Source organism: Heteronotia binoei, chromosome 6 (assembly GCF_032191835.1).
Source record: "Heteronotia binoei isolate CCM8104 ecotype False Entrance Well chromosome 6, APGP_CSIRO_Hbin_v1, whole genome shotgun sequence".
Lineage (NCBI taxonomy): Eukaryota > Metazoa > Chordata > Lepidosauria > Squamata > Gekkonidae > Heteronotia > Heteronotia binoei.
Window position 1 is genome coordinate 73,717,860 of NC_083228.1, and position 23,370 is coordinate 73,741,229.

General features: G+C 42.2%; 1 protein-coding gene across 5 annotated transcripts in view; it reads left to right on the forward strand.

Moving 5' to 3' along the window:
• Positions 1–23,370, forward strand: part of SH3PXD2A (SH3 and PX domains 2A) — a 378,650-nt gene that overhangs the window by 237,711 nt on the left and 117,569 nt on the right. For 2 of the 5 annotated variants that reach the window (XM_060241731.1, XM_060241733.1), the window contains exons 6-7: positions 567–595; positions 14,736–14,777. In XM_060241731.1, coding sequence (XP_060097714.1) covers positions 567–595; positions 14,736–14,777 — 71 coding nt within the window. Of the gene's footprint in view, positions 1–337; positions 409–429; positions 596–14,735; positions 14,778–23,370 lie in introns of those variants that run through there. The other 3 variants (XM_060241736.1, XM_060241732.1, XM_060241734.1) reach the window with 3 other exon arrangements.

Below are 23,370 nucleotides of genomic sequence, written 5' to 3' on the forward strand. Positions count from 1 at the left end.
GCATAGTATTTCAGTAAGTGAGAGGAAAAAAAGCAATCATTCACCTTATACAAAAGAAGGACTTTTCTACAGAAAGAAAATGTTCGATATCTTGAAGGAGCTGCAGGCTGTGCAGATGGCAAACAGCTTTCAAAAATCCCAGGACCGCACGCATCACAAAATGCTTCTGTGTGAAGCAGCTGCTAGAAGCTTGCAGGGAGTGGCAGCACACTTGTGCTTATGTAGGAGGAAAATGCTAAGGGGTTAAGTCAGCAGCAACACCATTAGAAGCTTGATTTAAAGAGAGGGAATATTGATATCCTCTCCCTCCCCCTGCCTCGCGTTGATGGTCTGTTCTTCCTAGTGCATCACATGGGCTTGTTAGTCCTTAGTGCTGCAGAAGCACCAGCTGCTGCTGATCAGCGGAGGGTGTGTGTGTCAATGCTTTGTGGCCCCACACACCCGTTTAAAAGAAGGGGAGACCACAATGTGCCTCTGAGCAAGTGGGTGGGAACCTGGGATCTGCCTTTTGCTTCCCCTTTGATCCAGGAGCTAATCATGTCTATCTGTTGTTGCCTTTTTTTCAGGGATTATGGCTCCTCAAAAAGGAAGTCAGGTAAGAGACTCTGTTCTTGTATCTTTTCTTGGTATTGAACCTCACATGTAACCCAAAAATCAAAATGTTTTCTGGCAGGTGTTCCTTTATTAGGTGTAATATTGTGGATGTTTAATGGCTGATTTAATTTAGTGCTGCTGCCCCTTAAAAAAAATGGTATCAAACAGATTCTTATAACTGAGAAGATCAAATGTGTATTTAAGGTGAAAATGTATCTCTTATTTTTTTCTTCTCCTTAATCTGTGGATTTGAATAAGTACTTATAAATCTCCAATTCAAGAATATAACTGGTGTTTTAGCAACCTCTTGAGGTTCTGTAGCTTTACTAGATGGCCTTCAAGTTAGTTCTGACCCTTCATGGATATTAGCTCTGCCATAACCAAAGCTTTGCAAATATGCTGTCCAAGACTTACTTGAGCATATTTATGTTGGAACAAGAATATGCACATTTTGTACCCTCTTTCCTTGATTGGATTGTCCACTGTCTCTACCCACCCCGATATTAGTGGTCTTACTGTCCATTTATAGAGGGTGATCGCCTGTACTTTATGGAAATTTTTGATAAGAGTGGTTTATTGTACAGGAGTAAGAAACTGCACATTAACATTCTCCCCCTTGTACAGTTGTTAAAGATACAGAAGCCCTAGCATCCTCAGTTCCTGGCCATTCTATTTGTTTATCTACCTACTGTTATGTGGATTTTGTTACTGTATCCTGGAGAAATAGAAAACCTATTATTCTTCATATGGGTAATCTCTCATAGCACAGGTATAAACCATAAGTTTCTTTGCATTCATATTAGTCTGATTGCCATAACTTTTACTAGCAAATCTCTTAAGTAATTGAAGTATTAAAGTGTTGCTGCAGACTTTGCTGGGGTGATAGAGGAGAGGCTTTTAGCTCTATAATAGAGCATATCTTTGGATATGCTCTCATCTCTTGTTTTAAAATATTTCTCATCTCTTGTTTTCAAATATTTCTGCTAGCAGGGCTGAGAAGGCCATCTCCAAAGACCTTAGATAGGGATGGCCAAGCTCTGGCTCGGGAGCCACATGTGGCTCTTTCACACATATTGTGTGGCTCTCAAAGCCCCCACTGCCCTGTCATCTGGCTTTGAGAAGGCATTTGTCTCTTTAAATCATTTCTCCAATCCAAGCCAGCTGGCGGCTTGGAGAATGCATTTAAGGTTAAAGTTGCTTTCTTTCTTACTCCCTCCTCCTCCCCATCTACTTCCTTCTTTCCTTCCTTCCTTCCTTGCAGCTCTCAAGCATCTGACAGCCATGTCTTGAGGCTTTCAAACATCTAATGTTTATTCCATGTGGCTCTTACATTAAGCAATTTTGGCCACCACTGACTTTAGAAAACTGCCTGTCAACAGAGGCTGTACTGGGCTAAATTGACCAATAGTTTGACTTTGTAGAAGGACTAGGATGGGTGCGATGTTTTTTTTTTAAATTTTTTTTTAGGCTTCTGAATTACAAACTGGGGTCTGAATTACAAACATGTTTCTTTTGGAGGTGGAAAGACACCCAGCTCCTGGTTAATTAATTATCTAATTGGCTGTGCTTATATTCTGCAGTTCAGTTAAGCAGTATACTGTTGGAAAACCTTCAACTGGGTTGAACTATATCGTGTGTAGAACAGATTGAAAGTGGCCTTTAATGTACTGTGTGCAAGGGCAGACTGACCGTTTAACTTTTAGAGAAATTTTCTGGTGGGCCACTGCCCTGGAGGATCACTAGTGGCCAGGAGCAAGCATAACAATTCTCTAGCCCAGGGTTGTCAAACATATGACCTGCAGATCAGATCTGGGACCTGCAGGGCTCGTGAGCAACTGGCTCTCTCCTACTTCCTTCTCTGATTCATTATCAATTGCAATGGAATTTCGCAGTCTTTCTTTCTAATCTCCCTTTAAAATTTCTTTGTAAGAGAACTGCTACTCTCAGGTCAGCAACTGAATGTCCTAGAACAGGGGTGGCCAACAGTAGCTCTCCAGATGTTTTTTGCCTACAACTCCCATCAGCCCCAGCCAGCATGGCCAATGACTGGGGTTGATGGGAGTTGTAGGCAGAAAACATCTGGAGAGCTACTGTTGGCCACCCCTGTCCTAGAAGGTTAAATGTTCCCTGCTGGTTTTTGAATGTTGTGGTTTCTAATGTCAGACTTATGTCAGTTTATTCTTTGCATCCTTCTGGACTGAATCCTCCAGGACTGAACTAAGTTTCCAGTGTCATTACCAATGTTGGTGTCTCCACTCCTACTAACCCTCTTCATGTCACACCTAATCCAATCAAGCCTGCTATTGTCATTCAACATCTGAAATCACCTTTATAAAGGTTATATCTCTGGTTCCTTGTGTTACATTTTATGTCACATGTGGCCACCCTGACAAAATGACATGTATGTCAGATCTGGCCCTCATAACAAATTAGTTTGACACCTCTGGTTTAAATACTTATGTGTAGCAAGTTCTGAATTCATTCACCAGACAATAGGGTTGTTACCAATGACGGGGGGTGGGGGGGAGTCAGCACCAGTTTTAAGGATCTGTTGTATCCATCCAACAACTATGGTTTTATGCAGACATGGATACAAATTAGGCCAATCCTTTTTTCTCTTCTCCAAAACACCATCTGTGCTCTTGGAATTTGGTCTGCTTTTAATCTCAAGGTGTCTCTAATACTAGACCTTCCTAATACAGCGGACCCAGTAATGAATGCTGCGATTTCTAACCTGTTCCTTAGTTAATAGTTGCTTCTTCAGTCCATAAGAAAGCAAGTATATAGTAAAGTTTTCTATTGCTTTAACCAATAAAAATGTTCTTGCTCCTGCTAGCCCTATGTTAATCTGCATAAGAAGAACTCTAGTGATCAAACAAAAGAGCCTTTTGATCCCGTCTATACTGAACTTTGAGTAGCACCATGAAATTGTTAATTTTATTGTTTAAATTGTAACTTTAAATTGTGCTTTGATTGACTATTAACCGCTCTGAGTCTGCTTGCGGAGAGGGCAGGATAGAAAATTAAAGTAATAAATAATAAATTTCTGTTGCCTATAGTGGGGGCAGCCAGATGCCTCCGGGAAGGATATATGTTGGGCATGAAGGAAAGGGCCTTCCTTCACTGTTGACTCTGTGCCAATCATTATTATTGCATCTTTGGTTAGTGAATGCTGTATCAATACTGTATTTTATGAAGTACACAGTTCTGACTCTGGCAGATCTACCACCTGAGAAGAATATTTTCTTTATCTTCTACTGACACTGTCACCTAGTTGGGGTAAGATGGTGGTGTTGAAAAGCAGTCCAATTTTATTTACTTATTTTTTAGATTTACATCCCACCCTCCTCATCGAAGCAGGCTCAGGGTGGCTCACAGGCCCAATGGCAATTTAAAATATAGGAACATTATAAAAACAATAAAACATAGTGGGTGCTGTATAATGGCTGTACCACATAATTTAGTATATTAAGGTAACTAGGCAAATTTTCTTGGTCTTCTTTATCACCACAAGTTACATCCAAGTGGACCAGGTGGTATTAAAGTGCAGGTTCATGCCATACGTGGTCAGCTCCATGGCATCCGTGCGGCCTTCTCAGATCTCAGCAGTCAAATGCTTGGTAGAAGAACTCAGTCTTGCAGGCCATGTGAAACTGAGAAAGATCCCACAGGGTCCTGATGTCCTCCAAGAACTCACTCCAACAATGTAGTGCTGCAACTAGGCTTCCCAACACTCCCGCCCTGGCGGGGGACCCCAGGATTTCCACCCTCTTCCCCCGCTCCCCCCAAAAAACGGAAGCGGGGGGAGGGGGTGGAAACGGCGCCGGGGAGCATGGCCAGCCGCCGCATCCCGGAGCCGGTGAGGCTGCCGCGCCGCTGCTGCCCCCTCCTCTCCCACCGCAGCTGCTCCTCCGAGATGAGCCCAGGCTGAGCCCATCTCAGAGGAGCAGCCAAGAGGTGGCAGCAGCGCACGGGAGGGCGAGGCAGGCCAGGACCATGGCGAGCTGCGAATCCGAGCCCTTCTAGGACCCGGAATCGCGGCTCACCACGCCCCCAGCCCGCCTCCACCCCCTCCTCCACTTCCACCCCAGAGGCTGAGCGGGCGAGGCAGGAGGGCAGGACGGAATGGGGCTTGTAGATCAGAGTAGGCACATTCTACGACACTGGGTAGAAACTTTCGTGTGCATGCACAACGAAGTTTAGTTATACCTAGAATTAAACTTTGTTTTAAGATAGGATTACTATTCCCTGCTTCTAGAGTGGTAGAAAATGTGTGACAATAGCAAGCACTTTCTGGAGGTTCTGCCTCCGCATAGCCTGAAGAAAAGGGTTTGTTCCAGATGCCCTGGGGTCAGAGCATGGCTGATGTAGTTCCCTTGGCCCTTGCCAGATTAGATTATGTCAAAAGATAAACACAGGAGCCTTTGTGTTGTGCTCAAAGCATGACATGTTCTTTCTTGTGCAACTTCTTTCTGCTTCTAATGATGCTTTATGGATGTATTTTGATATCATATGGAATGTACAGTAAAGTATTAGGGTTTTCATATGGAAGAGACGCAGGTTTGAATCCTCACTTTGCCATAGAGCTCCCTGGGTGACTTGGAGCAGTCGCATACTCTGAGCCTCCCTGTCCACTTCACAGAGTTATTGTCATGAGAATAACATGGAGAACAAGAAAATGATGTTGTAAGCTGCTTTGGGTCCCCACTAGGGAGAAAAGCAACATTATAGATACCTGAAAATAAGTGGTTGGATTGGCCCTTGACCCTTTTTCAGAGGGAAGGTTAGTTAAAAGGTTTCATTCTAGTTAAGATGTTTCTGTAGAAAATTTTTCTGATATACCCACTTAGATATCTGTGGTGGGACAGTGCTGTGAGGAATGAATAGTATTTCTGAAATAACATGGTTTAGTTTGCTACTGAAAAGAGACAATAGAAATTGCTACCTAGCAGCAGATAATAGGATCATAGAGTTGGAAAGGACCTCCAGAGTCATCTAGTCCAACCCCTGCACAATGCAGGAAATCCACAAATACCTCTCCCTATGTTCACAGAACAGCATTGCCGTCAGATGGCCATCTAGCCTCTGTTTAAAAGCCTCTGAAAAAGGAGAGCCCACCACTTCCCAAGGAAGCATGTTCCACTGAGGGACCATTCTTAACTGTCAGGAAGTTCTTCCTAATGTTTAATTGAAAACTCTTCTGATTTAATTTCAACCCTTTTGGCTCTGGTCCAACCTTCTTATACTTGCTACAGTTTGGTAGTGTGTATATATGCTTCCTTCACCAATGATTAACACTAACTATACAAAAACTGTATAAAGAAGGCCCCAAGCAAGATAATGAGATGTGAGAAGAAATGAAGCAGGTGAAGACTTATTGCTTTGGATTAAGGCCTTCTAGTCTTTAAGTGACTGGCACTTTGTACATTGATTTGGCAGGCTTCTCTTCTGAAATACTTTCCTTCTTCTATGACTTGATCTGGCCTGAAGTATTTGGAATTCCTGATTTACTGTATGAACCAATAATGCATGATAGAATAGTAAGTCTTCAGCTGATGCCAACAGTCCTGGCTCACTGCCTCTTGCCACTTGAGACCACTCATTGTCTCTGCTTGGAAGCTATTGTAGCTAATCCTCCCCTGGCCTCTCTCTAGCCACCTTAAAATGGAAGAATCATTCTTTTGGGCTTCCTGAACTCTCATAAGAGTCTTTGGACATCATTTTGTTTGCCATGGCAGAAATATTTGCTTTGTTTATACCTTACCTTTCTCCCTAATGATGACCCAGAGCTGTATGTAATTATCCTCCATTTTATCCTCACAACAGCCCTGTGAGGTAGGTAGACTGAGAATATGTGACTGGACCAAGATCATTCAGCAGGCTTCCAAGGCACAGTGGAAATCTGAGCCTGAAGCTCCCAGATCCTGGACTGCCTCCATCGTTAACACCATGCTGGCTGATATGTTGATTATTTTGGTGGCTCAGGCAACAAAAAATGATGGCTGAACTATTGCAGAAGGAAGAACTAAACAAGATTTCTGGAAACCCTTATAGGGCTTGTTTATTTATTTATTTGTATTTATTTGACTGATTTATGTTCTGCCCTTTCCCATATGGGCACAGGGCAGATCACAGTCGTAATAAAAGTTAAAATACAGCTAGGGTTGCCAAGTCCAATTCAAGAAATATATGGGGACTTTGGGGGTGGAGCCAGGAGACATTGGGGCGGAGCCAGGAGCAAGGGTGTGACACACATAATTAAACTCCAAGGGAGTTCTGGCCATCACATTTAAAGGGACAGCACACCTTTTTAAATGCCTGCTTTCCATAGGAAATCATGAAGGATAGGGGCACCTTCTTTTGGGGCTCATAGAATTGGACCCCCTGGTCCAATCATTTTGAAACTTGGGGGGGTGGTATTTGGGGGAGAGACACTAGATGCTATGCTGACTATTTGGTGCCTCTACCTCAAAAAACAGCCCCCCCCGAGCCCTCAATACCTCTAGATCGATTTCCCATTATACCCTATGAGAATCGATCTCCCCATAGGGAATAATGAAGTGCCCAGCAGACATTTTCCTCCCCCCCTCCCAGTTTCTGGTGACTCTGAAGCGAGGGATTGGCATCTCTACTCACGAGTTGCTGCCAACTTCTTCAAAGTAACAAAGACACACCATCCCAAGAGGAAGCCTTTCAATAGGAGACTGAAGCCTCTGGAGGTGGAAAGTCACATGGTGGCTGTGGGGGTGAGGCTTCCCCCTCCCCCGCCGGCCAGCTGACTGGAGGCAGGAAGGAGCCTGGGAAAGCAGGAGAACCCCCGCTGGAACCTGGGTATTGGCAAGCCTAAATACAGCAATGGCTCAATAATATGCCTATAAAACAAAGCTACAAAAAATACACCTAGGCAGGCAGGCAGATATTTCAGATAAAACAAAGATTCCGACTCGTTGTAGTTTTATAGCCCATTGTGGGAGAGGGCAATAGATAGTATAAGCAGTAGAATGAAGGGATGTCCGCCTGCCTCAACCGAAGGCCTGGCGAAACAGCTCTGTCTTGCAGGCCCTACGAAACAGAAGTAAATCTGGTAGTGCCCGGATCTCCACAGGGAGCTGATTCCACCAGGCCTGGGCCAAAAAAGCCCTGGCCCTGGTCAAGGCAAGTCAGCTGTCCCTTGTTACACATATGTTAATTAAGGCTGGGGTTATATTTGTAATGACAGTAGAAGATATCAGCCAAACAACTAGTGTCAGTGTATGTAAAGAACTGAGTGGTGACTTATGAAAGCTCATACCCTACCACAAATTTTGTTAGTCTTTAAGGTATTACTGGGGTTTTGCTCTTTTCTGCTATAAAGACTGTAGTTGCTGTTGTTTCTTCACTTAATGCCAAAGGCCTAAAGTTAAAGGGTAACTAAAAGAAGCAGTTTCCTTCTCGGTGGTTTTAATTCTTCTTTTATAAGATGCATGAAGACTGACTTGATTTTCTACACTCTGGATGACAAAGTACATTTTGCTGTGGCAAAATCTCACTTAGGTTGCCTTCATCAAAAGAAATCAGATACTAGAGATCCGACAGGACTCCTGCCTCTTCCTCCCATGTTCCTGTGCAACAGCTTTGCTTCTCCCAGCAGGATCTCCCGTCTGGGGCTTATTCTGCCATATGCTCTATGAGAGTCTGAAAAACAGGATGGGGGTTTCCATCTGTATCTTTTTATCATTTAGTTTTGTGTTTCTTCTGTGCCTTGGTCCTTTGGGTATGTGATGAGTGTGTTGGGCAAAAATTGCTGAAATAGGAAGCAATTGTGCCATGAGATGTTTATGTGAGATTCTACAATGCCTGTGAATGAGGAGTACTAGGCTTTCTTCATTTCTGCATTCTACCCCTAGCAGATCTGGTCACCGTGGCAATGCCAAGCGAGTTGTTTGCTTGGCTTTGGGTCAAACCTCCAAGAGTGCTGAATGACATTCAGTATTGTGGATATGCTTGGTCCAGTAAGGTTCTTGCTGTATAAGTGGTATATCCGTACATCTAGGCTGTGGTACAGAATCCAGGCCATGCTACAACATTTTAAAAATAAGTACAACTTTATTACAGATATGTGAATACACTTATGAAGTCAGCATTATTTGGATCACATATATACAATAATAAGAACCCAAAAAGCTGAATTAACAACATGGAGTAGAGCTCCGTTAGTGGCTATTAGCCACAAGGTATAGATAGAACACTATGCCTAGGGCAGTGATGCTCTGTATTCTTGGTGCTTGAGGGGCAAGAGACGGAGGGCTTCTGGAGTTCTGGTGGACCTCCTGATGGTACCCAGGTTTTAGCCACTGTCTGACAAAGAGTGTTGGACTGGATGGGTCATTGTTCAGTTGCGGAACTGATGCCAGTCATTGTTACCATTGAAGGGCCCCAGCCAAGTGGTCCTTGTAATAATAATAATAATAATAATAATAATACTTTTTATTTATAGCACTGGCAAAGCTATTAGAGCTTATCTCTGCTTACTTCTGACCTTCTCAGGCAGTAACCAGCTAGAAAGTTGCCTTGTAAGTTAAATTATGAGTCTTCCCCCTTCAGGAGGCTGAGATGTGGTTCGTAAGAAATGTTAAGATTATTAAACAGAATTTACACAGGATTAGGTAGGGCAAAAATAGTCTAGGAAGAGCTTAGCAAGCATACATTGGGTGCTACAGCAAATGGAATTTGTATACCAGTAACTTCCGATTGGGTGCTGTAAGATAAACTACTGGTGTGTCATAAAAGCATCTGCCTGTTGCTTCTCTGCATATTGCAGCTCTGGCATTCCTTCCTTTCGGTCATCTATACCCCCAAGGCAACAACTTTCCTATGTTTTGGGTATGCAGTCATTCCTGGTGCTGAAGAATTTCCTGCTGCTTGTGGGTGTAGGTTTCATTATACACCCTAAAAATGTCTTATGACAAAGAAGTGCTCTCCCAGCTGGCCCCAGGCTGTGAAGTGGGGACAGATGGTCCATACTGAAGTTAAGTCACTCTGTTTGTGTCTGTGAAAGACCTTGCAGGAAGTGTGTGTATGTTGCTTTGTATCCTATGACGAAAGGCTGAACAGAAATGTATTCTAAAATAGTATACCTTTGACTGGGAAATGGCATGGTATGCAGTAAGGTCCATCTCTGCAGCTGTGTGGGTTGAAGAAAGCAAATGATGACTCTAAACAAGAATAGGTTAAGCAACTGGGCTTGGTTGCCCCAGCTCTGCATACTGCAATCTCTCTCTCTGATTATCTGTATTTCTTCATGGGGACTCTAAATGCACCTAATCAGTTAAGTGATAGTGTATGGTCATCAGCCAAAGTTCCCTCCCCATTTTTGGCAGGCGTTCAGCTCTTGCCCACATTCCTGCCATTTCCTCCTAGCTTGCATAGCTGTAAATGTTATTGATGGCAGTGAAGCTATCCAGACTCTCTCTTAAAATCCAGCTGTACCACTTGGACCCTAAAATAGCAGTGTTATAGCCTCCTTCAGACCTGAGTGCATGCTGGCTTAATATAGTAACCATATGGGAAGGGTGGGGGGGACTGGAATTGCAATCCATCTGGACTCCCTGAAATTGGAAAGTTCCCCTTGGGCGTAAAGTGTCCAGACAAAACAAAATAAACCTAAAGATTCCTAATGTCTTAAATGAGATTATTTCTTTAAGCATAAAGGCAACATATATTGTGCTCTGAACAAAACATGAGTGGAAATTTTGTCTCTTGCACTTCCTAGTGAAGAGTAACTGCATTTATTGTCTGAAAACCAGTTGTGTAAAAGTCAGAATGTGCCTTGCTTATGCAGCGCATGTGTAATACCACTGCTCAAATTACAATCTGGAAAAATGGCTCTTGTAGCTGTAGAGGGGTGGGGCATTATGAAGTTCTCCCCCCCCCCTCACCTGGGACTTTGCAGACCATGTGATCAGTTCTGAGGCACTGTTGAGTTGCACGAATGCCAGATGTGAATATTTTCAAGCAGTTTGTGTGCAGAGCATAAGCCAGGCAGCTCTGTTTACGTGGCAAGTAGAAATGTATTCTGATTGGTCTGTGAAGGAACAGAGAAAGGGGCGGGGTGACAGAAGAAGCAGGGTAACAAGCTAATGTTTTAAAAGATGGATGGTATATTAAACAATGTAAACAAGGGTTCAGAGCTTCTCATTTCTTATTGAAATGGGCATTATGTTACTGAGAAATTGTATGTGTATATATAAACATCCGTAGAGAGAGAATTGCTATTTTTCTCAGCTTAACAGCAAAATGGAAAGGGGCCCCAACAAATTCAATACAAGGAAGGGTTAACTTGCAACAGAATATTTGATTTGTGGAATTCCCTGCTGCTACTGCAGAAGAGATACAGCAAAGCTGTGGAGAGTTTCCAGACAATCTGTTTAAAGTGTACCAAATATTCTTTTGTTGCAAGCAATCAGTACATCTTTTGCTTGGAAAATCTTGTTGGAGGATATAATAATCAAAATAATAATCATAATTGCACAGTTTTAGGCCTGGTTCATACATTCTGGAGAATAAAGAGAGAGAACACTTGGATGGTAGAATGGCATGCCCTACATCAGAGTGCAGGTAGTAGATTCCAGCACTGAACATTCATTTCCATTTAAAAACACCATGCACATAGAATAAGGTTCTAGCCCCCACCGCCCTTGCTGTTCTGGCTTTCTTTGCACAGGGAAAGATTTAAAATAAGAAAGCATTCAAACTGCAAGCCTCCCACCTGCAGTCTGAAACTGTACCGTCTGCTGTACCACTTCAGTTTCCTTTGTATGTGAACCAGGTTGCAGGCCTATTGAAAGACAATGTGTGATAAAATAGCACTATTTATAGCACAGTAAAATATAAAGTAATCTGCAGTCTTTAGGCCATAGACATTTGTGCTGTAAGTTGAGCTGGGGAAAGAGAGAGGGAGAGAGTTCAAGGTGTCCAAGGTCACCTAGTGGCATGCTTCATACATAAGAACTGTATTTAGGCATCTCATAACAAGTTAGGGGAAAATGTATACCAACACACTTGCTGCTGGGCTCATATGCACTGATTATTCTTCGATTATTCATCTTAGCTGCCATCCTTCCCCAGGCCCTGAACCAGTGCTTTGAAGTAGTTAGGGTTAGGGTTGCTAAGGCAGAACAAGCTGCATCTGAGTCCAAACAAGACTGAGTAATGCTGGTTGAAAAGACTAATACTTTGGATGGAATTAGCATTGGAAGAGCAGGTTAAGAGTTTGAGGGTGTTCATGGATCCAGCCTTGCTGTTTGAAAAAGCTTGCCTGCAGCAGTACATTGTATGTGGGGCTGCCTTTAAAGACAAAAACTACAGTTGGCTCAGCAGCCCACCTAGGCTTGCCAGCCTCCAGGTGGGAGCTGGAGATCTCCAGCTGACCAAGATCACTTTCCCTGGAGAAAATGGCTGATTTGGAAGGTGGACTCTGTGGCATTGTAACCTGCTGAGGTCTCTCCTTTCCTCATACCCTGCCCTCCCCAGGCTCTAGCCTCAATTTCCAGGTATTCCCCAACCCAGAGCTAGCAACCCTAAGCCCACCTTGTGGCTAGAGTTCATTTGTTAGCATACTACTGTAGTCCTAGGAGGTTTGTGTTGGCTACTTACCTGTTTCTGGGCTCAAGGTAAGATGCTTGTTTTACTCTTGCACGGCCTGTGGCCTACATATCTGATGGATCACCACCTCGCCTGTTGCATTAATTGTGTCAATTTCTTTTTTTCAATGAGAGTTCTGGAACAGGCTACTGGTGGAGGTTCATGTGATGTCTTTTCTCCCGGCCACATATATGAAATGGGTCTTCAAGAAAGCTTCAAATGTAAATGAGTTGGCTGGGGTTTCTTTGAATTCAGACTGTGTTTATACTATTGGGATTTTCAAGTTTAAAATTAAATTGAAGCTGTATTAAATCCACAGTCAATGGAGAAAAGTAGAGTAAAAGTATCCAAATAAATAAAATAAAAATTAAGTGTTTGGTATCTCTTTTACTGACTATATAATGTATGATCTGTATGATATGGGATGTAGAAGGAATGGGATGGGATGTAGAAGGGATGTATGATATGGGATGTAGAAGGAAGATACAAATGATCTTAAGGGACCCTTCACATCCGAGCCACTTGCTATTTGAGATTTTACCGTCAGGTAGGCGATATAGAGTGTTGAAGGCAAAGACAAATAGATTCAAGGGCAGCTTCTATCCAAGTGCCGTGGTTAAGCTAAATGCAGGGTTATGAATGGTTATGTGTTTTTAGATGCATTTAAATGGTCTATATATATGTCCTTTTGTGGGTGTTGATGTGTTGGTATGTTTGTGGAAGAGCACCTCATTTCGTTGCTCTCATTTTCTTGAGAACAATGACAATAAATTTATCTATCTATCTATCTATCTATCTATCTATCTATCTATCTATCTATCTATCTATCTATCTATCTATCTATCATCTATCTATCTATCTATCTATCTATCTAATAAGTTTTTATGTGAACTTCCTTAAATTTGCTATACAATAAAGAAAGGTGGTATAGAAATGTGCTAAAGTAATGCTAGTTAGATGTTTAGAACTAAATAGGCTAGCTGTCTTCCCCTTCTCATCTTTGTCTAGCTGCTGTCAGAGAAGGGGAGCTCTGGTATTCTTCCTGGTATACATTCATCTTTTTCTTTGGACATCTGCACTATAACTTGCCAGGATTTCCCCCTCTAGTTCCCTGCCTTTTATGCTGTGCCTTAGATCAGCTGCTGTTTGTTTGTTTTTGTTGGGGAGGGGAGGTCATGTGATGGCAGAGAAATGCTTAATTTTAAAAAAATTTACAACTAAGTAGCATTCAGGGCGATCTGATTAAATGACAAATGTGTGAGTAGCTTGGTTCCACTTTAGCTGTATTTGGGGAAATCAGTTCAAGGATAAAATTTTACTCTCTCAATCCTCTGCACCAAGTAGATCAATTGTGTACTATTTTTTTAAAAACTCATCATGTGCCATTGCAAGAGCATATGGTTCCAATAGAGCCATAAGCTTAAGGCATTTTCTTATTCCAGCTATTTTTCATCATTGCCTATTTTTTGGCTCTTTCAGTATTGGTTTGGCATGGCCATTGCAAACTCTGTTTGGGGTAGTTGGGGAGTTCTAAAATATTTTCCCTGGATGGAATTATTTTGTGGCTTTATTTCATTATGCTGTCACCTCTGTTTCTCTTTACTCAGTGAAACCTCAATAGCAAGACGCAGTCTGTATGTTGTTTTTCATGCCATGCATGAACTCCCCCTAAAATAAAAGCCTCATGGAAAAGGTTTAGCCCCAGAAGCTGATTTCAGTGCCATGGCTTGGCTCTGGATCATCTAACATAATTCCCTTGAGCACATGCAAAATGCCTTTCTCTAACCATTCAATAACCAGTTGGCTGTCATACAATTTAGTATGAGGGTAAAGGCTTTCCAGGTAAAAGAGATGCCTTCTCTTCAAGAGAGCAGAATTTATTCAGGAATGTATATTTAACTTTTCATTTTATGGCTGGTAAAACTGAGGCATAGGATTTGGCCACCAAGCTATCATAATGCAGCAAGTTTTCATGGAATGGCCTGTGATAAATTGCATGCTGAGACTGTGTAACACAAAGCTCTGTCATCTATACAACTTCTTTAGGGCACAGTCCCAGGTGCTGTTGAGCCCTGAATGATTTGTATGTTTTTGACCATTAAGGTCCATTATGATCTGTAGAATCTACCAAGAGTATCTTCTTGTACCATAGTAACAGAGAGTTATTCTTGGTAGTTGCTCACAAATATGGAACTTCTTCTCTCTGGAGACTTTCCAGGAATAGGAAGGGAAAAGAGGCGATTGCCCTGGTTCTGGATTTCAAGCAGCAATCCTAAATGGAATATCTTCAGGTCTAGGCCAGTGTAAAATATTTATTTCCTCACTCTGTGCTTGCTGTTTACATATTACTACCATGGGAATAACTTTGCAATTTCTAATGTCTTCCTTTAGTAGTTTCAGTAGTGAGTCAGTAGTTTCTTGAGTAGTGAGAATTCTATGAGACAGGAAAACTTTACCTATTTCTAATGTCTCTTCTGCTTTTCTTATTTCTCTATTGCTCCTTTTCTTGAACTCTGAAGTTTGGATGTCCAGCTTGTCTGATTCTCCAAAGGCTATTGCAGGTACAATATTATGCTTGTATGTATTTGTGCTTGTGTCTCAGTATCCTAAGTGTATTTGCTTTGGAGCTGTTTGGAATTTGGAAAAGTTACAAGGGGGACAAATGGCAAGTACAGGAAGGATAGAGGTCCTCATTCATATGCCCATAGGTTCTGAAAACCAATCCCAACTCACAAACTAGAAGAACTCACAAATGCTAGAAATGTTCAAAGTAAAATTGGTGAGTTGGAATGTTTAGTGTTGGGGGAAAACATAGACATTATGGGAATTTCAGAAACTTGGTGGAATGAGGAGAATCAGTGGGACACGGTGATTCCTGGATGTAAGTTATATCGGAAGGATAGGAAGGGAAGGGTTGGAGGTGGGGTGAATCTGTATGTCAGAGAGGGTATACAGTCCAGTAAGACTGAGGTCAGAGAATTAGATTCCCTTCCAGAAATGCTTTGGGTCGAAATAGAGGGCCCAAAAGGAAATTTAACAATGGAAGTTTGTTATCGCCCACCAAATCAAAAGATAGAGGATGATTATAATATGGTGGAAGGATTAAAGATACTGGCTAAACATAAAAACTGTGTCGTAATAGGTGATTTTAACTACCTGCAGATTGATTGGGTCAATATGTGTTCAGGTTGAGAGAAAGAGATTGAGTTTCTAGATGCTCTCAATGACTGTGCTGTGGAGCAGATGGTCACAGAACCTACCAGGGGTGGGGCAATCCTGGATTTAGTTCTAAGTAATGCCCAAGACTTGGTGAGAGATGTAAAAATGATCGCACCACTTGGGAGCAGTGACCATAACGTTATTGATTTCACCATTTGTATAAATAGGGAGTTGCCCCAAAAGACCAGCATAACCACATTTAACTTTAAAAGGGGTAAATTCTCTGAGATGAGGAGGCATGTGAAGAGGAAACTGAAAGGAAAGGAAAATATAGTCAAAACCCTTGGGGAAGCTTGGAGGCTATTTAAAACTACAATCCTAGAAGCTCAGATAAAATATATACCACAAGTTAGGAAAGGCACAAACAGGTATAAGAGAAGGCCTGCATGGTTAACAAACAAAGTAATGGAAGCTGTAAAAGTTAAGAAGGATTCCTTTAAGCGGTGGAAAGCTACTCCAAGTGAGATTAATAAAAGGGAACACAGGCTATGGCAAATCAAATGCAATACTGTGATCAGGCAGGCAAAAAGAGACTATGAGGAGCATATTGCAAAAAACATAAAGATCAACAATAAAAATGTCTTCAAATATATTAGAAGCAGGAAACCAGCCAGGGAGGCAGTGGGGCCGTTGGATAACCAAGGGGTCAAAGGATTATTGAAGGAGGATAGGGAAATGGCTGAGAAGCTGAATGCATTTTTTGCCTCCATCTTCACTGTGGAAGATGAGAAGTGTTTGTCCGCTCCAGAAACACTAATTTTGGAGGGGATGTTGAAAGACCTGAGTCAGATTGAGGTGACAAGAGAGGAGGTCCTACAACTGATTGACGAATTAAAAACTAATAAGTCACCAGTTCCGGATGGCATACATCCAAGAGTTCTGGAAGAACTCAAAGTTGAACTTGTGGATCACCTGACAGAAATATGTAATATTTCATTGAAATCTGCCTCCGTTCCTGAGGACTGGAAGGTAGCTATGACAGCTTGCCTACTGTCTTGTTCACTTCTATAGGCAGCATATGGCGACCCCAGCCCCTATTTCAGCCTTGGTTCTTCCTTTTGAATTTTACCTCACGACTACTGAACACAAGAGGTGGGTATAATATGGGTTTCTCAATACTAGTCTCTTCGGGGGTTTTGTTTTGTTTTCAGATGGATGGAGAACTCAATATGTAGGGGACCACAGCAGCTTTGATGGTTATTCCCAATATACAGGCACCAGAGAACTTAAAAGTAAACCACAGACTTTTATTTACACACAGTCTCCAACTGGGGAATGGGAGGTATTTACATGGACTATATTGTATCTCAGATAAATAACAGTTGCTAAACAGTTCAGGCTTTATAGTACAGATTTTACTTAGGTCTCTCAGGGTTCACAGTTCATATATTCTTCACTCTCCAACACTATTTTAGGTTGGCCTCTTGGGCTTAATGTGTCTGGTCTCTTGAGCCGACTGGTGTCTCTACTCCCAGCTCTTCTGACTCCTCTAGACCCACATCTTTCCCTCATCAACCTCGTTAGTTCTTAAGAGAAGTGTGTATGTTTCTGTGACCTCTCAGGTCTTTCTCTGTGACTCTCCTTTTGTCACACTCAGCCCCTTGGCTGTCTCTACAGAGCTAGCAGCAAGCTTCACTTCTCTCGAAATCTCTCCTCAGCTCCTGCCTCAGCTCCTTCTCCTCAGCTCTCCGCTGATAATTCCCTGTCTCTTCAGCTCTCTGCTGAAAAAAACCCAACTGCTCTCTTCAACTGCCTCCCTCTGACAGTTATTCACTGATGACTCCCCAGCTGTTAACTGTCAATCACTCCTCCTGAGAGTTCCGAGCACTCCGGCCCCCCACCCTCAGATCATCTGACTCAGGCTCTATGAGTCCTTAGTTTTTCTATTAACCCTTCCATTACCGTCACAGTAGCAAATGTCACCCCCATCTTTAAAAAGGATTCCAGAGGATATCCGGGAAATTGCAGGCCAGTCAGTCTGCCTTCAATACCGGGAAAGTTGGTAGAAACCATTATCGCCACAGGAGGTGGCGGCGGTTACAAGCATAGCCAGTTTCAAGAGGGGATTGGATAAAAATATGGAGCAGAGGTCCATCAGTGGCTATTAGCCACAGTATATATATTTTGGCTACTGTACGGCACAGAATGTTGGACTGGACGGGCCATTGGTCTAATCCAACATGGCTTCTCTTATGTTCTTATGTTCTTAAACTCCATGCTTCTTATACAGATAAGGCTTACTTGTGTTCAAATACAATGTCTAGTTTGGCCTTCTAGATTTGGATAGGTCCCATGTGATAAAATTTGCAGTTGATTGATACTCATCACTTGCCCATGCTATTTTTTTCTGTTACACCATGATACATACAAACCCACCCACCCCATCCCATCAGTTCAACTTGGATAGAATATACGTTGGACATTGAGGCCACATAGAATCTAAAATGGGCCAGGAATGTTAGTTATGTTTTAATACATAGTTTATTGTGTGTCAAATATTATTCTCTCAACTCTACCCAGTCCCTAAGTGATGCTAACATGCATGCCTGGTAATAAATTAAAGTAGATAGGCCAATCCCTCCCTTTCTTCAGAGTTCTAAATTGTAGTGGCAAATCCCTCTCCCTGTCTGTCCACATTCTGTAATGGGAATGTTACATAAGAGGTCCAGCTGTCCTCAACAAGGACCAGAGCTTTTTCAGCTCTGGCTGTGACCTAATGGCACTCTCTACCAGAGGACATGTTCTTATATTGTGCAATCTTAGGATGATGGTCCTCCATTCAGAGGCCTCCTTCTCTGGTAAAACTTTGTGTCCCAGGTTGTGTTGGACTCATATATAAGAAATGACGTGTGACAGATTTAACTTTTTGCACTGAGCAGATTTATGGTGGTCTGAAGAGAGCCTGAAGATATGGCCACTGTCTTTTAAAGGGCCAAATGGATAAAGGTGGCACCAGTTTCAGCCATGCCTTCAACACTGTGACCATTCAGAGTATTAAAATCACCAGAGCATCTTGGAATATCAAAAGATTCATCTGCTCAAAATGGTTGGAGGAACAGACTATTCTGATTGGTCCATACCCCTTAGAAAATGTCAGGCTTCCACAAGTTATTGACTTAGTTGCTCTCCAGTGTCCCCTCTCCTCCTCCAGGAGGAGTCCATGGTTTTCACACTAGCTGAGGGAATTGAAGAGGGTAGAAACACCATTGCCAAGTATGCTTGAGAAATGGGACTGCCAAAACATAATCAATGGTTAATTGACATATTAACTGTTCCTGACCTTGAAGACTGAGCTTGTGACTCATCAAACCGTTCTGCTTTCTCACATCTTTATGTTGCTATCCAACCATTACTCTGACACACAAACTATTTAAATTACATAGCCTGCTTCAGCTTTCATTTCTCTGCCTCTTGTTAATATATCAGGAATAAAATTATTTGTTTTCCCTTACTTTCTTAAAACTGCTTATTCCGGTGTTGTTTAAATTCCATGTTGTTCTTTTTCACCCAGCAACACATCTTATGTAGTTGCATTGCTGCTGAACAGCTAATCAGGCCTTAAACCAACAGCTGTTGTAAACCAAGATAAATTTTAAAGAGTCCTGTGAAATACTTTGTATTGAGTCCTTCAGCTCTCTCACTCACTCTCTCTGTTTCTTTATACTGTTGATTACTTCCTCAGACTTGAGCAATTCTTGTCACATATACCTGTTTGTACATTGATTTTATGAAATGTTGCTGTAAGTTGCTTCAAATCTGAGAAGCTAATATGACATCTTTGCATCTAATTTCTAATTGTCCTTTTCCTCAGACATCTTTTCAAAAATCTTCAGTAACCTACTTTTCTCCCTTGATCAGCTACTGCTTTCTTCTGAATGGTGGGAGGCTTCTATAGGGGCCTTCATGTCTGAATAGCAACATCTATTAGGGTTGACCACTCTGGGCTAGGAAATTCCTGGCTATTTGGGGGAGGGGTGGAATCTGTGGAGAGTGTTTTTGGAGGGACCTCAGTGGGTTGGGGTGCCATATTCACACTTGATGGCAAGAGATCCACCCTTGTGGTGTCACCACCTCCTGCTTCTCAGCTGGGCAGCAGAAGGAAAATGACTGGTGAAACACAGGTGTCATGCAACTTAATGGCATCACCCAGAAGTGATATCATCACATCAGTCTATACTCTTGTATTTCCAAACTTTATGGTCATGCCAGTGGTTGCATCATCATGGCAGGGATGCCAGTCGTACTTCCACCTAACTGTAAGTTCCTGACTCCACCATTTCCCACCAGTATTATACTCAATTCCCACAATTATTATACCCTATAAGCATGGTATAATACCATAAAATCATAAGAATATAAGAGAAGCCATGTTGGATCAGGCCAACGGCCCATCCAGTCCAACACTCTGTTACACAGTGGCCAAAAAACCAAGTGCCATCAGGAGGTCCATCAGTGGGTCCAGGACACTAGAAGCCCTCCCACTGCTGTCCCCCAAGCACCAAGAATAAAGAACATCATGTACCTCAGACAGAGTTCCATCTATACCTTGTGGCTAATAGCCACTGATGGACCTCTGCTCCATATGTTTATCCAGTCCCCTCTTGAAGCTGTCTATGCTTGTAGCTGCCACCATCTCCTGTGGCGGTGGATTCCATGTGTTTGTTTTATTGGTATGTTATTGAGCCATTGCTGTAATTTAACTGTTTTATTACGACTGTGAACCGCCCTAGCCCATATGGGAAAGGGCGGAATATAAATCAACCAAATACATTAACAAATAATCACCCTTTGGGTGAAGAAGTACTTCCTTTTATCAATTCTAATCCAACTGCTCAGCAATTTAATTAAACGCCCACGAGTTCTTGCATTGTGAGAAAGGGAGAAAAGGACTTCTTTCTCTACCTTCTCTATCCCATGCATAATTTTGTAAACCTCTATCATGTCACTCCTCAGTTGATGTTTCTCCAAGCTAAAGAGCCCCGAGCACTTTAACCTCTCTTCATAGGGAAAGTGTTCCAACCCTTTAATCATTCTAGTCACTCTTTTCTGCACTTAAAAGTTCACTTCCTGAAGCTTTAATTTTCTCCAGGGGATCTATGTAGTTCAGAGATAAAATGCAATTCTAGGAGATACCCACCCACCCACCCTGAAGTTGGCAAGCCTAGTTCAAAGGTTTCTAAAGTTACCACTGACTGTGGGTGTTTCTTCTTAAATATAACAAAAGTTTGAGTCCAGTGGCACCTTTAAGGCCAGCGAAATTTTATTCTAGGTATAAGCCAGGGGTGGCCAAACTGTACCTCAGGAGCCACATGTAGCTCTTTCACACACATTGTGTGGCTCTCCAGGCCCACACTGCCCCAACAGCTGGCTTGGAGAAGGCATTTCTCTCTTTAAGTCCTCCAACCCAAGCCAGCCGGCAGCTTGGATAATGCATTTGAAGTTAAAGTTGCTTTTTCCCCACTTCTTCCTCCCTCTCCCATCTATTTGCCTCTCTCTCTCTCCCTTCTTTCCTCCCTTCCTCCCTTGCGGATCTCGAACATCTGACATTCATGTTTTGTGGCTCTTAAACATCTGATGTTTATTCCATGTGGCTCTTACATTAAACAAGTTTGCCCACCCTTGGTGTAAGCTTTCATGTGCATGCACACTTCATCAGATACATTGAAATAGACTTCCTCAAGCCTTACATATGGTTGGAGAGAGAGCTTGAGGAAGTCAATGCAATACTAGGTTAAAATATGAAGACTGGGTTGTACAGTTCTGTCTAATTAAACATGCCTGAGCATAAAATTTGGCTGCTTTAAGGGTCATTTCATTACAACTGTCTCCAAGAAGGAGATAAATACAAAACTGATCAGTTCTACCTGGAAAATTGGATAAAATTGAAATATTTCAAATATTCTGGTAACATTGACAGTATAATAAAACATGCTTGATTGTCTTTACCATATCTGAGTGGCATGAGCAGAGATGTTTCTCCTATGGAATTTGAGCAAGTTTTCCGTTAAGAAAGGCAGAAGGAAGAACATTCAATTGGGCAAGGATGAAGGCTCTGTGATGTTTAGAGTATTCCAGCATATAGTTTTGATTACATCCCAACAACCAGGACAAGATGTGCTTTAGCTCCGTCCAATTGGAGGGAGATATTCCATAATCTTGATTATAGTTTTAGCTCCTTGATAGCCAAGATGAAAGAGAGCTGTGCTGGAAAAACCTAAACATTGAAGTTTGTCCTCTTGCCCCTGATCACCTTGAGCAAAAACTGTCTACCAGAATTAAGGAGATTAATCTAGAAGCATAAATATTTAGCTTCAGCCGAAAACAAATGGCTTGGAGCCAAATCCATGATTCTAAGGTTACCAGCCCTGCTTCTAGTCTGACCATGGCATTAGATACACACCAAAGTACGAATCTTTAAAAGTTAGACTGAACAGCTTGCAGTTTTGGGTAATCCCTATGTAAACCAACTTGTGATTTATATATAAATTGGGACACAATTTTGCCCTGAAAAACTTTCAATGTGTGAACGACATGAGAACCTCCTTTCATGTGAAAAAAAAAATCTTAAGGTTGCTGGAGCCAATTTTTGAGCGTATTCTGAAACCTGACAAAGTTGAGCAGCCCATGTACTGAAGAATTGAAAGGCAAAATCTAGATAGTTGAACACTTTAACTTGGTCGGTCTTGTGACCATCAATCTGCCATCTATGTCTAGTGTACCTTTTGGCAAACACAAGTATTTTTGTTTTAGAAATGTTAAGTGTTCCTCATTACCATATGCTGTAAAGCTCTTCTTAGCCCTACCTTGGTATATGAGAGGATGGCAGTATCATCTGCATATAAGAGTGTGACATCTATCTGATGAGTGTGGCAATGTATCTTTGAAGTGTGTGTGTACATGAAAGCTTATACCCAGAATTAAACTTTGTTGGTCTTAAAGTTGCCACTGGATTCAAACTGTTCTGTTGCTTCAGACTAACTCACCTGATTCTGTCTTCTTAAATGTGTTTTTGTACCTTTCTAAAATGTTATTTTGCAAGTCCTGCATAATTTTCCAAGTAGCCATTTCTTAGAAGTTAACTGTTTCAAGCTAACATTACTATCAAAAGAACCTAGTTTCCAAACGGTATCCGCATATTCTAGTTAATTTGTTCTCCTAACTAATAGCACAATACTTGTAAAGAAAGACCATGGTCTTCCAGTGTTCACTACATATTTCACAGGAAAACAGGTTTCAAAATATTGCATAATCTCAAGTTTACTTGTACATCATCACACAGCTAATTAGACCATAATAGTACGAGTGATAACTGGACATCTCCCAAGGCTAAATTTCATAGTATTACAAAATTTCCAATTTGATTCAGCAGCGTTATCTTGCTAACACTATCCCCACAATGGTGGAGACAAAGGAATTTCCCTTCATTTTTATTTCTTAAAGGCAGCACATATTAAAATATTGTACATATCTATATTAGATTAGATTCCATTTTTGAACTAATCATACCCATAAAGGGAAAGGGAGGGCAGTAAAAGCATACTCAGGGCCGGCGCTGGGGGTTTTGCTGCCCCAGACAAGGCTCTGCCCCCTGCCCTCCAGTGGGGAAGGACTCCAGGGCTGGCCCAAATTGGGCCCCGTTTGCACAGAGGGCCTCTCTTGAGGAGCCCTCCATGCAAACCCCACTGCTTGACCCTCCCATGGCCTGGAAAGGCCGAGTGGGCACAGATGGCCCCATTTGCTTGGAGGGCTCCTCTAGATCCCTTAGAGCTGAGAAAAAATGAGTGGGAGGCTCAGATTCCTCAGAGCCGAGAAAAAATAAGTGGGAGGTTCAGGGACAGCGTGAGCAGGGAGGGAGCACTCCCCCCCGCTCCTGCCGGGAGTTGGTGCCCTAGGCAATTGCCTAGTTTGCCAACTCCCATGCACCGGCCCTGGTTA